This window comes from Chiloscyllium punctatum, chromosome 3, assembly GCF_047496795.1.
Source record: "Chiloscyllium punctatum isolate Juve2018m chromosome 3, sChiPun1.3, whole genome shotgun sequence".
NCBI lineage: Eukaryota > Metazoa > Chordata > Chondrichthyes > Orectolobiformes > Hemiscylliidae > Chiloscyllium > Chiloscyllium punctatum.
In genome coordinates this window covers 70,670,354-70,683,093 of record NC_092741.1, presented here as the reverse complement: position 1 = coordinate 70,683,093, position 12,740 = coordinate 70,670,354, and the positions used below count along the sequence as shown (strand labels likewise).

The window sequence follows — 12,740 nt, the reverse complement described above, 5'->3', positions numbered from 1 at the left end:
TTCCTTTATTGGTCAGAGTATTGATTACAGAAGTTGGGAGTTCATGTTGTGGCTGTACAGGACATTGGTTAGGCCACTGTTGGAATATTGAATGCAATTCTGGCTTTCCTATCAGAAAAATGTTGTGAAACTTGATAGGGTTGAGAAAAGATTTACAGGAATGTTGCCAAGGTTGGAGGATTTGAGCTATAGGGAGAGGTTGAATAGGCTGAAGCTGTTTTCCCTGGAGTGATGGAGGCTGAGGAGTGATCTTAGAGGTTTATGAAATCATGAGGGGAATAGTAGAATAAATAGGCAAAGCTTTTTCCCTGGGGTGGGGAGTCCAGAACTAGAAGGCATAGGTTTAGAGTGAGAGGGGAAAGATATAAAAGAGATGTAAGGGGCAACTTTTTCACATGGAGGGTGGTACCTGTATAGAATGAGCTGCCAGAGGAAGTGGTGGAGGCTAGTACAATTGCAGCATTTAAAAGGCATCATTTAAAAGGCATCATTTAAAAGGATGGATATATGAATAGGAAGGGTTTAGAGGAATATGGGCCAGGTGCTGGCAGGTGGAACTAGATTGGGTTGGGATATCAGGTCAGCATGGATGAGTTGGACCGAAGGGTCTGTTTCTGTGCTGTACATCTCTATGATTATAACTCTATGTTAGCAAAGTCGTTGAAAGTGGGGTTATGAATCCATATTTGTTTTACTAGAACTGAGTAGTTGAAGTAATTTAATTGATGAATACTTTTGTATTAATGTGTTTTGTTTTAAAAATAATAAATTCCTCAATAGACATTGAAGAGCATTGTTATATTTCATCTGAGCACGAGTCCTGAGGTCTTACCAGGGTAAGTACTAGATGGATTGGATAAAGGATGGAAAGGCAAGGAGTGGTGGTTGGGGGACATGTACGAGCATGAGATGTCATATGAGCTATAAGAGGCTATGGATTATAGGTGGAAGTGGATAGGTTGGCATGGAGGTTTAAGGGGCCACGGTTGAGTAGAGGGACACATGTGGACATGCAAGAAAACATGGCAGTGTAAGTGGGTACATAGGGAGTTTGAGAAGGTATACACGTGAGCATTGGAAAGCAATTTTGTTTGCTGCAATGAAGTTCAAGGTTATCAATGCAGGTATTCTCCTCAGCCCATAGAGTAATACAGCACGGAAACAATCCCTTCAGGCCATGCCAACATGTAATCACATAACCCCAAACTAAAATAGTCCCACCTGTCTGCTCCTGGCCCATATCTATCCAAACATTTCCTATTCATGTACTCATCCAAATATCTTTTTAAACATTGCAATTGTACTCATTCCAGCACTTCCTCAGGAAGTTCAGTCCACACATGAACTGCCCTCTGTTTAAAAAAAAACTCCCCTCATGTCTTTTTTAAATCTCACTCCCCTCACCATTAAAAATATGCCCCCAATCTTGAAATCCCCCATCCTAGGGGGAATTAATCTGATTAAACCCCTAATTATTTTATGAACTTCTATCTCCACACTTTATAGACCTTCTGGGGTGGGTGTGTGTGTGTTAGCTGGGAGAAGGGCATTGGGGGATTTGAGATGTGGGAAGGATCGGCAGCATCCCAACTCCAGTTGTCAGCCATCACTCCCTGTAACAAGAATTGGGTTGTCCAGGGCATTTTTGCCATATCGCTTTGCAGAGCAGGGTGTTTTCCTGACTCTACATTTCTAACTCTGGAGTCGAATTCAGGCCTTGCTGTTTATTCTTACATAAAATTTTTACTTTTTCTACAATGGAAAAGAAGATTTGCTCACAAAATTGAGTTTACTTATGGAGTCTTTTACTGGCCTGGTTAATTGCTCTAAACTCTAATCCTATCACTTAGCCACCACAAGAAGAATACTTCTGAGAGTAATCTTCTGACACAACACTACTCACAACTTGCTGTGAATCATGCCCATCATGTCCACGTTCTTTACCCTCCAAGTGAGCTGTTCTTAAATGAAGTTGTTCTTCCTACACATGCAACACACAGACCACTTGTTTATCCCTGCATCTCACAGTGAAATAAAAGGTGAAAATGAACAACAGCAATAATGACTTAGAGGTTGCCGGTATTGGGTTGGGATGGACAAAGTTTAAAAAAAAACGCACACCACCAGGCTATAGTCCAACAGGTTTATTTGGAAGCACTAGTTTTCGGAGTGCTGCTCCTCCACAACCACCTAATGAAGGAACGGCGCTCCGAAAGCTAGTGCCTCCAATTAAACCTGTCGAACAGCAACAATGTTACGAAATTACATAATTGCTGTATCACTGAAGGAGGCTATTCAGCCCATCATGCCTGCACTGGTTCTGTTACCTAGTGCCAAGCTCCTGCCTTTTCCCTATATCCCTGAACACCATTTCTATCCAAATATTCATCCAATGCCCTCTTGAATGCATCTACTTAACATGCCTCCACCACATTTCCAGTCAATGCATCACCCTTGCTACCTTTGCACATCACTTTATGTCTTTACTCTCTTGTTCTGTTTCCTTTCACATCTTCATCAGATGCAGCATTAATGGGCTCATGAAGTGTGGCTCATTGCACTGGTCTTAGTGCTCCCAGTATGTGAGGAGGAAACATTAATGAATCTGAGAACATCAAGTTGGATGTGCCAGAAATGCAAAATGCACTACTGATGCAATCCCACCTGGAATTTCAGCCTCTTCATCACTAATCTAGCGGCTGCATCAATTTGGAAAATGTAATTCATTAGACATTAGAGACATTTCCCAAACACTCCACATCTAAAAAGAGTCTCACTGGATTGTCAGTTTGAGAATCAAGGTTACAGTCTTGTTACCATTATCCAGGTGGCTCCACATTCCAGCTTTGCTCCAAACCAGGAATGCAGTCTCACTAACCTTGCCCTTAAATTACATCAAATATAGTCAAGAACAAAAACTCATTGCTTCAATACTAAAATAGTCCACTCAAAATTATATATGCATACTAATGTGGGTACGTTTTCAAACAGGAGACCAGGTTGAACAATGAGTAGACTATGACACCTATACAGACCAAGGAAATGATGATAATCCTTTGAGCCTCGATGGATTTTCATGAATTTGTTTTATAAATAAACCTTCAATTTTAAACCTAATTTTGTTCAAAGCTCAAAGAAAACTTGTAGTAAACCGACATAATTGCATTTTATGCTGTTTAATTAAAAGTGCTAATAAATCAGACCACTATTTGCAGATGTGCTTTCTTAAAAAAAATTATTGCACCGTTCAGAGTGCATGTTTTTCTAATAAGGTCTGTTTCAGGTTTACATGCACACCAGCCTTTTAAAATTCATATAGCATTTCATTTGAATACAGTGACTAACAGAAGTCACAGTTGGAAGGGTATGGCATTGAATTACAATAACTTTATCATTTGATATTTCAGTTTGTTTCATTTGCAGGACATTCTCAAGTGCAGTAATAGATGCCATTTGCCAACCGAAGAGCGCACAAATACCCAGCATAGGAAATGACCCCTTCTTCTATTCTGATTATTGATGCCTTGTGAAGTGATTTGGAATAACCACCCCCCACAATTCCATTGAGTCTCAGCTCCTTATGATGATCAGGAGCTCACCTGCCAAACTTTGCTCCTGAAGAAGATCTAATTGAAGAGCAAATTAAATCTTATATAGCAAACAAATGTTGTCTGTAGCTGTTCATAAAGGACTATTCATTGGTTCAAACTCTGATTAAAAAAAAAATGTATTTCATTCAGGACAAGTGGTGGCCCAGAAATTTGATGTTACTGCATCCAGTCCTCAGGTCCATAATCAGAAGCCAGTCGTGCTATCTGGCAGACATGGTTTGGTAGGCATAGTGCACGTGCTTAGTATCTGATAGGCATAGTCCATGTGCCCATTAACTGGTAGGCATGGTGCCCATGCTCACTATCTGGCAGACATAATACACATGCTCACCATCTAGCAGATGTGGTGCACATGCTCACTATGAGCCTGAAATACACCATCTTCCATATTTACTTCTAATATGGTAAGAACAATATAGAAAGGATAAAGGAGAGGCTTTGCAGAGTTAGTATTGGTAGTTAGCTAGGAGATTAAGAAGCAGAATCTCAAAGGTATTAATTTCTGGATGACTTCCAGTGCCAGTCCAATGGTAATCAGAGTAGGAATAAGAAGATAGGGCTGAGGAGATGGTATAGTGGGTAAGGATTCAGATTTTTGGATCATTTGGATTTCCTCTGGAGCAGAAAAGACCTATTCAAAATGGATGGGTTTCACCTGAATTGGAAGGGGGCTAGTATTCTGGCGGTGAGTTTTGCGAGTGCTAATCAGAAGCCTTTAAACTTGTGGCAAGAGTGGGGCAGCAGGGGGTGGGGGGATCCTAAGTTGTTCTGAGAATAGAAAGAAGAATAACGTTCATAATTTTAAAATCAAAGCAAGTTAGTTAGAAAAGGCAGGCAAGAGTAAATCAGAGAATGATGTAACTCTGAAGAAATAAAATCCATTTACTTCAATGCAAGAAGTCTTCCAGGTGAGGCAGATGAATTTGGCATGTATCACAACATGGGACTGGGACATCATAGCTATTACAGAAACATGGCTGAGGGAAGGACAGAACTAGCAGCTCAATGTTATGGGGTTTAGATGCTATAGGAAGGATATAAAGGGAGGCAAGAGTGGAGGAACAGTGGCATTTTTAATTCAGGAAAACATTCCTGCTGTACTTAGGATATCTCTGAGGGATCATCCAGTGACACTGTAGGAATTGAACTCAGAAATAAGAAGACAATGATCACCTTGATGGGATTGTACTATAGGCCCCCAATAGTCAGAGGGAAATTGAGGAGCAAACCTCTAGAGCGATCACAGATATATGTAAGAATAATAGACTTATTATAGTCGGGGATCTTAGCTTTCCAAATGTTGCTGGGACTGTCAGTGTTAAGGGCTTGGATAGTGAGGAATTTGTTAAATGTGTTCAAAACAATTTTCTTTATCAATATGCAGGTGTACCTACTAGAGAGAGAAAGAGAGAGTAAAACTTGACCTTCTCTTGGGAAATAAGGCAGAGTAAGCAACTGAAGTGTTAGCGGAGGAGCACTTCGGGATTATAATTCTATGAGTATTAAAATATCTATGGACAAGGATAGGCCTTGCATAAAAAATAAAGTTCTTAATTAGAATAAGTTTTTTGATGGTACGAAACTGGAACTTTCAAAAATTGATTGGAGTAGATTGTTTGCAGGTAAACAAACAACTGGTGAATGGGAGGGTTTCGAAAGTGAGATTACAAGAGTTCAGAGGCTCTAAAGTGAAGGGTAAGGCTGGTAAGAGTAAGGAACAATGGATGAATAAAGATATTGGAGCTCTGGTCAAGAATAAGAAGGAGTTACATATTAGGTGTGGACCACTGGAATCAAGTGAATTTCTTGAAGAATATTAAGGGTGTGGGGGCATTGTTAAGAGGAAATTCAGGAGGGCAAAAAGAATATTTGAGATACCCTTGGCAAGTAAGGTTAATGATAATCCAAAGAGATTCTACAAGTACATTAAGAGCAAAAGGGCTACTAGGGATAGAACAGGGCCTCTTAACGATCAATGTGGTCATCTATGTGTGAAACCACAGGAGATGGGAGAGAAACTAAATGAATATTTTTTACTGTGGAGGAAGAATTGGAGGCTAGAGAACTCAGGGAAACAAATATTGATCTTTTGAAAACAATCCACATTGTAGATGAGGAAGTGCTGGAGGTCTTAAACATAAATGTGGTTAAATCTCCAGGACCTGATCAAGTCTATCCCAGCATGTTTTCGGACGTTGGGGAGGAAATTACAGGGCCCCTAGCAGAGATATTTGTATCATCTGCAGCAATGGGAGTAATTCTGTGTCTTTATTTCAGAAAGGCTGTAAGGAGAAGCCTAGGAACTATAAACCCATGAGTCTGACATCAGTATGTTGTTGGAAAGGATTCTGAGAGATCAAATTTACAGGCACTTGGAAAGACAAGGACTGATTAGAGACAGTCAACGTGGCTTTGTGCGTGGGAAATCCTCTCTCTCAAACTTGATTGCATCTTCTGAGGATGTAACCAGAAATTGATGAGAGCAAAGCAGTGGACATTGTCCACATGGACTTTACAATAGTCTTTGACAAGGTTCCAGATGATAGACTAATTAGTAAAGTTAGATCAAATGGGATTCAGGGAGAACTTGCCAAGTGATACAAAATTGGCTTGATGGTAGGAAACAGAGGCTGGTGGTAAAAGGTTGCTTGTTGGACTAGAGGCCTGTGACAAGTGGTGTTTCAAACGGTGCGGTGCTGGGTCCACTTTTGTTTTGCCATTTATATAATTGATTTGGATGAGAATTTAGGAAGCATGGTGATTAAGTTCGCAGATGACCAAAAATGGTGGTACAGTTGACAGTGAAGAAAGTTATCTAAGATTATAAAGGGATTTTGATCAATTGGGCCAGTGGTCTGAGGAGTGGCAGATGGAGTTTAATTTGTATAAACGCGAGGTATTGCATTTTGGTAAAAACAAACAAGGGCAGGACTTATACAGTTGATGGTAGGGCCCAAAGTAGCAATGTCAAACAGAAAGTTCTAGGGGTTATAGAACCCCTATAGTTAATTGAAGTTTGCATCACAGGTAGACAACGTGGTTAAGAAGGCATTTAACATACTTTCCTCCTTTACTCACCACTAAGTATAGGAGTTGGGATGTCATATTAAGGTTGTACAGGACATTGGTGAGGCCACTTTTGGAGTACTGTGTACAGCTCCTGTCGTCTGGCTTTAGGAAGGATATTATTACATTGGAGAGGGTTCAGAAAAGATTTACCAGGATGTTGCTGTGACTGGAGCGTTTGAATTATATGGATAGGCTGGGACTTTTTCACTGGACTGTAGGAAGTTGAGGGATGACCTTATAGAGGTTTATAATCTCATGAGAGGCTTAGATAAGATGAATAGCAAAGGTCTTTTGCTCAGAGTGGGGGAGTTCAAAACTAGGGGGCATATTTTAAGGTGAGAGAAGAAAGAGGCCTGAGGGACAAAATTTTGTCATAGAGGGTTGTTCTTTTGTTGAATGAACTGCCAGAGGGATTGGTAGATGCAGGTACAGTTACAACATTTAAAAGACATTTAGACAGATACATGAAGACAATAAGACAAAGGAGCAGAAACTAGACCATTCAGCCCATCGAGTCTGCTCTGCCATTCAATCATGGCTGATACATTTGTCAAGGAGAAAGTGAGGACTGCAGATGCTGGAGATCAGAGCTGAAAATGTGTTGCTGGAAAAGCGCAGCAGGTCAGGCAGCATCCAAGGAGCAGGAGAATTGACGTTTCAGGCATGAGCCCTTCTTCAGGAAACTGTCTTCAGAAACAAGTTCCTGAAGAAGGGCTCATGCCCGAAACGTCGATTCTCCTGCTCCTTGGATGCTGCCTGACCTGCTGCGCTTTTACAGCAACACATTTTCAGCTCTGATACATTTGTCAACCCTATTCTCCTGCTTTCTCCCTGGAATTCTTGATCCCCTCGATACTTAAGAACTATCTACCTCATTCTTAAATACACTCAATGACCTGGCCTCCATAGTCTTCTGTGGCAATGAATTCCATAGATTCACCACTCTCTGGTTGAAAATGTTTCTCCTCCTCTCTGTTGTAAAAGGTCTTCCCTTTACTCTAAGGCTGTGCCTTCTAGTCATCGCCTCTCCTATGAATGGAAACATTTTTCCAACATTTACTCTGTCAGGTCATTCAGTATGTTTCAATTAGATCCCCCTCATCCTTCTAAATGCCATCGAGTATAAACCCAGAGTCCTCAAATGTACCTCATATGTTAAGCTGATCATTTCTGGGACCATTCTCAAGGACCTCGTCTGAACACACTCCAGGGCCAGTACATCCTGAGGTATGGGGCCTTATAGAGACTCAGAAGTACACCCCTGCTTTTATATTCAAGTCCTCTCAAAATAAATGTCAACACTGCATTTTCCTTCCTAACCACTGACTCAACCTGCAAGTTTACCTTTAGAGAATCCTGGACTAGAACTCCATGAATTAGAAAGGTTTAAACCTTTTAGTAGGATATGGGCCAAATATAGACAAATGGAACTAGTTTAGTTTGGGAAACATCGTCAGCACTGACTTGGTGGGTGGAAGTTTCTGTTTTTGTCATTTATGACTTTATGGCTCTAATAATGGTTGCTTTCAAAACAGTTAAATTGCAGTCTAGTTTGGCTGGATGAACTGTCTCTGAAGGAGGAAGAAGAGGAGAATCAACACGTTAGACGGAAGAGAACAGCATAGAAAAGCTCATAAAAATTGGAGTACCTGTAATCTTTGTTGAATGATGTATCGGATGATCTAGGAGTGAGAATAATAACGAGTTAGACTAATGAATAATGTATAATGCCTCCTCACATGATGCTAGTCATTGAAACCATAACTCAGCCCCTGCTAATGATCATCAGCACATTTTCTCCAAGGAGGCATAGTGTGTGTCAGTAAACTGAACATCTGGTGATTATCTTTTGCGTGAAGATGCCTAGTCTCATTCTGCAGAAGAAAAAGATGGAAGAATGTTAATGACATACAGGGTGAACCCCCCCCCCCCACCACCCCTCACCCAAACTGTATTCGCAGTCCAGTTTCTGCTGTTTCAGTTACCTGCAGCGCGAACATATTACAGGAAACGATCCTGAACCAGGGACAAGAGGGCTGATGGGAAGGTACATTTCCCATTTAAATGAATGGGTTTGCACCTATCTGTGGTTTCAGGCATTCATGGTAGATGTTGGGAACGTATCCCCATGGGTACAGGGGGGACTACTGTTTTGTGAATGCGTCTATCATGGTTGAATGACAAGTATGCAGAGTGTTTGATGAGGTGAATGTGAAGCATGGGGTTATAGTTGTGTTACAGTTTGTGAGTTTGGAGAAAAGGACATATAGTGAAGAGATGTTGCAATGATTGTCAGAGGACATAGGGAACCGGGGCTGCAGCATTGGTGACATGTACAGAGTGTAAGAATGGTATTCAAAACTTGACAACTTTGCTGAGGTGATTGAGTTTCTTTCTATATTCCAGCTATTTGTTTTGGAATTAATCTCCTTCATGATTTCTTCCCATTGGTGCAATTTGTTTAAGGACAGTTTTCTCTTCCGTTGGATTAGGATCTCACTCTTCTGTTCACTGCCTGGACTGTGCCCCCCCCCCCCCAAAGAATCACTGAAAACCTTAGTGCTTTGCTGCATCTGTGTTTTAGGAAAGGCTGCCTTTTAGAGTCTCAGTTTTTTACAGAATGGAAAGAGACCCTTCAGGCCATTGTTTTCATGCTAGTCATCAAGCACCTATATATTGTAATCCCAATTTCCAGCATTTGGCTTGTAGTTTTAAATGTTATGGTATTTCAAGTGCTCAACTTTATATTTAAATTTCTTGGAGGAATCCTCTGCCTCAACCACCCTTTTAGGCAGTGAGCTCCAGATACCTACCACCACCTAGGTGAAAAACATTTTTCTCAAATCCTGACTAAGCCTCTGGCTCCTTACCTTAAATCTGTGCCCCTGGTTATTGACCCCTGTACTAAGGGAGCATTTTCTCTACAGATAATCTATTTATGCCCCTTTTAAAATTATGCATAACAATCAAATTTCCCCTCAGCCTTCCATGCTCTAAGGAAAGCAACCCCAACCCCTCTCTTCATAGCAGGAGCACTCCTGCCCAGGCAACTTCCTGGTGAATCTCCTCTGCACCTTCTCCACTGCAATCACATCCATCCAATAGTGCAGTGACCAGAACTACACACACTACTCCTGCTGTGGCCTAACCAAAGTTTCTGCAGCTCTACCTTTTGTTTAAATTCATTCATGAGATGTGAGCATCACTGGCTAGGTAAGCATTTAATGTTCATTCCTAATTGCCAGTGGGCACTTAAGAATCAGCCCACATGCCTTTGGGTCTGGAGTCACATATAGCCAGACTGGGTAAGGATGACCGATTTCCTTCCCTAAAGGGCATTAGTGAACAAGATGTTTTTTCCCCTGGCAATTGCAATGGTTTCATGGTCATCATTAGTCCATTAATTCCAGATCTGTTATTTAATTTGTTTTTGATGCAAATTCCACTATGCGCCATAGCTGGATTTGAATCCTTATCCTTAGAACATTAGCTGGGTCTCTGAATTATTAGCCAATTGATAATATCAACAGGCCATTGTCTACCCTCTCCTTGCTCTTGTATTTGATGTCTCAACTAATAAAGATAAGTATCTCATATATGCTCTTAACATCTTATCTACCTGCTTTCAAGGATGTATGAACATGCACACCACGGTCTGTCTGATCCTGTGTACTTCCCAGCATCTTACCATTCAATGCATACTCTTTCACATCACGCATGCCCTATATCTGGCTTGGGTGCACATACTCAAGCATTTGATACATTATGATAAGGTCTTTGGGCTAATTTGATGTGCTGCCAGAGATAATATTAAATAGACATATATACCAAGCAGCAGTCTGTTCCCAGCATGTTCAGTTTTGAGCACTACTGGATTTCAAGACCATGATGTTTTCAGTAATGAGTCAGTGAGTTATTAAAACATATTTGCACACAATCTGACCCAGTTTGAGTCTTATTATTAATCATTTATTTAATTAATTTACTCTAATCAGCTTGCAAGTGGAGCCCCACAATGCAGTATCGGGCATTAAGATTAAGCCCAGGATGTCTCTATGATTGGATATGAGGGCCTGAGGGCTGTGCAAGCAATAGGAAACAAAAACAGCTCCTGATAGGTTTAGCCCCTACAAAACAGACCTGACCAGGAAACAAATGCAGCTCCCGATAGGTTTAGCCCCTACAAAACACAGGCATGGCCAGGAAGCCTTGTTCTTTTGGCTTTTATTAAAGTTGGATTGCTGTTCGAGCTGCATTGATTCGAGGCTTACTGAATAAATGAAATAATTGAATATTTGGAAAAGGTTTCTTAAGGCTATACTGCACATTTTTCAGCAATAATTTGTAGAGGTGGAGAAAGTTTTAGTATCCAGTTCTGAATCTCTTTACAGTCAACCCTCTGTACTTACAGATTATGGAGGAAGGGAAAATCAGAGGAAGCCTGCAAGATATACATGGTGACTTTGAATATGCTATTTAGAAATGAACCAATGAGGACACATTTGTATTATAGGTTTTAGCCTCTTTCCTACATTTACTGCAGATTTCAATTAAAGATTTCTAAAGATAGATTAGAATCTCTACAGTATGGAAACAGGTCCTTTGGCCCAACAAGTCCATACCGACACTCCGAAGAGTAACCCACCCAGACCCATTCCCCTAGCCTATCTTTACCACTGATTAATGCATCTAACATAATGCATCTAACACAATTTAGCCTGGCCAATTCACCTGATCTGCACATCTTGGACTGTGGGACGAAACTAGAGAAAACCTACACAGACACAGGGAGAATGTGCAAACTCCACACAGACAGTCGCCCAATGCTTGAATCGAACCCAGGTCCCTGGCGCTGTGAGGTAGCAGTGCCAACCACTATGCCACTGTGCTGCCCCATCAATAAACCATCAATAAACATGACACTGTTGTACAATCATTCCCGATGAAGAGCTTATGCCCGAACCATCGACTATCCTGCTCCTCAGATGCTGCCTGACCTGCTGTGCGTTTCCAGCACTACACTTTTTTGACTTTTGTACAAGCAGTTTTGCAAACATGTTCCAGTGGCTGGTTCTTAGAACTTTTTTTTATCTGGCAGCTTCTGTTCAGTTCACACATGAGCTTCAGCATTCTGCCTGCCACTCTATGCCTCCTTTTAGGTTATTCCTTCCCAAGTCATCATGCTAGCATTGACCCTGCCTGGGATCCAGCTGATTTCTCAATTGCAGCGCTACAGCAGAATGTCCATTTAGCAGCTCACCAGCTGCCACATGGATCAGACTGGAACTCAAAAACACCTCATTTTGACAAGAACAGGGCCTACCATGTGCCTATGGTAGTAGTTTGGGCTTCTTAAATGTCCTGTCATCTGGAGAGCAATTGCGTGGAGTGATCTGCAAGTGACTAAAAATAACTTACACTGAACTCTGTGTAATTTTTAATATCTTCCTGACTCTCAGAATAAATGGATCAGCCGCAGCCCAATGTTACAGAGGCGGGTATATCATGTTATGGCAGCTGTCAAGAGAAAACTTTATGTTCTTGGAGGAAATGATTTGGACTACAACAATGATCGGATTTTAGTTCGTCAAATAGACTGTTATAACATAGACACTGACCAGTGGGTACGCTGCCATTTCAATCTACTCACAGGTAGGTGTTTTTAGGTTTCCTTTTTGAGAATTCTCCATTAACTAGGTTTGACCAAGTTTCTTGTCAAGTATGCTGGAGAAATTAAATATAACTCATTAACTACAAACTTATATTATCACTCCTGTAATGATTTTATGCTGATTTATTTGTACCAGTATTTTGATACGTTGATTGCAATTCTTGATAGTGACAGTGTTGTCCATGTGCATCATGGGTAAGGTCGTTCTGTTTGCCAGTGGTGAACTGACAGCACAATTGCTGAGAAAAATGAATTCCTATATGCCACAGCATGAATTGCAGTGAATTGGGAGTAGCCTTGGGAAAATAAAGTTCATTAGCTTTTAGTACTTGCATATTGGAGAACATAGGAGTTTCTCATATTAAATAATATTAATGAATTGGACAAAT

At 40.9% G+C, this 12,740-nt stretch overlaps 1 protein-coding gene across 2 annotated transcripts in view; it reads left to right on the top strand.

Moving 5' to 3' along the window:
* klhl32 (kelch-like family member 32) overlaps positions 1-12,740 on the top strand; it is a 307,588-nt gene that overhangs the window by 278,529 nt on the left and 16,319 nt on the right. For both annotated transcript variants that reach the window (XM_072554905.1, XM_072554909.1), the window contains one exon: positions 12,140-12,332. In XM_072554905.1, the coding sequence (XP_072411006.1) occupies positions 12,140-12,332 (193 nt within the window). The remainder of the gene's footprint in view (positions 1-12,139; positions 12,333-12,740) is intronic.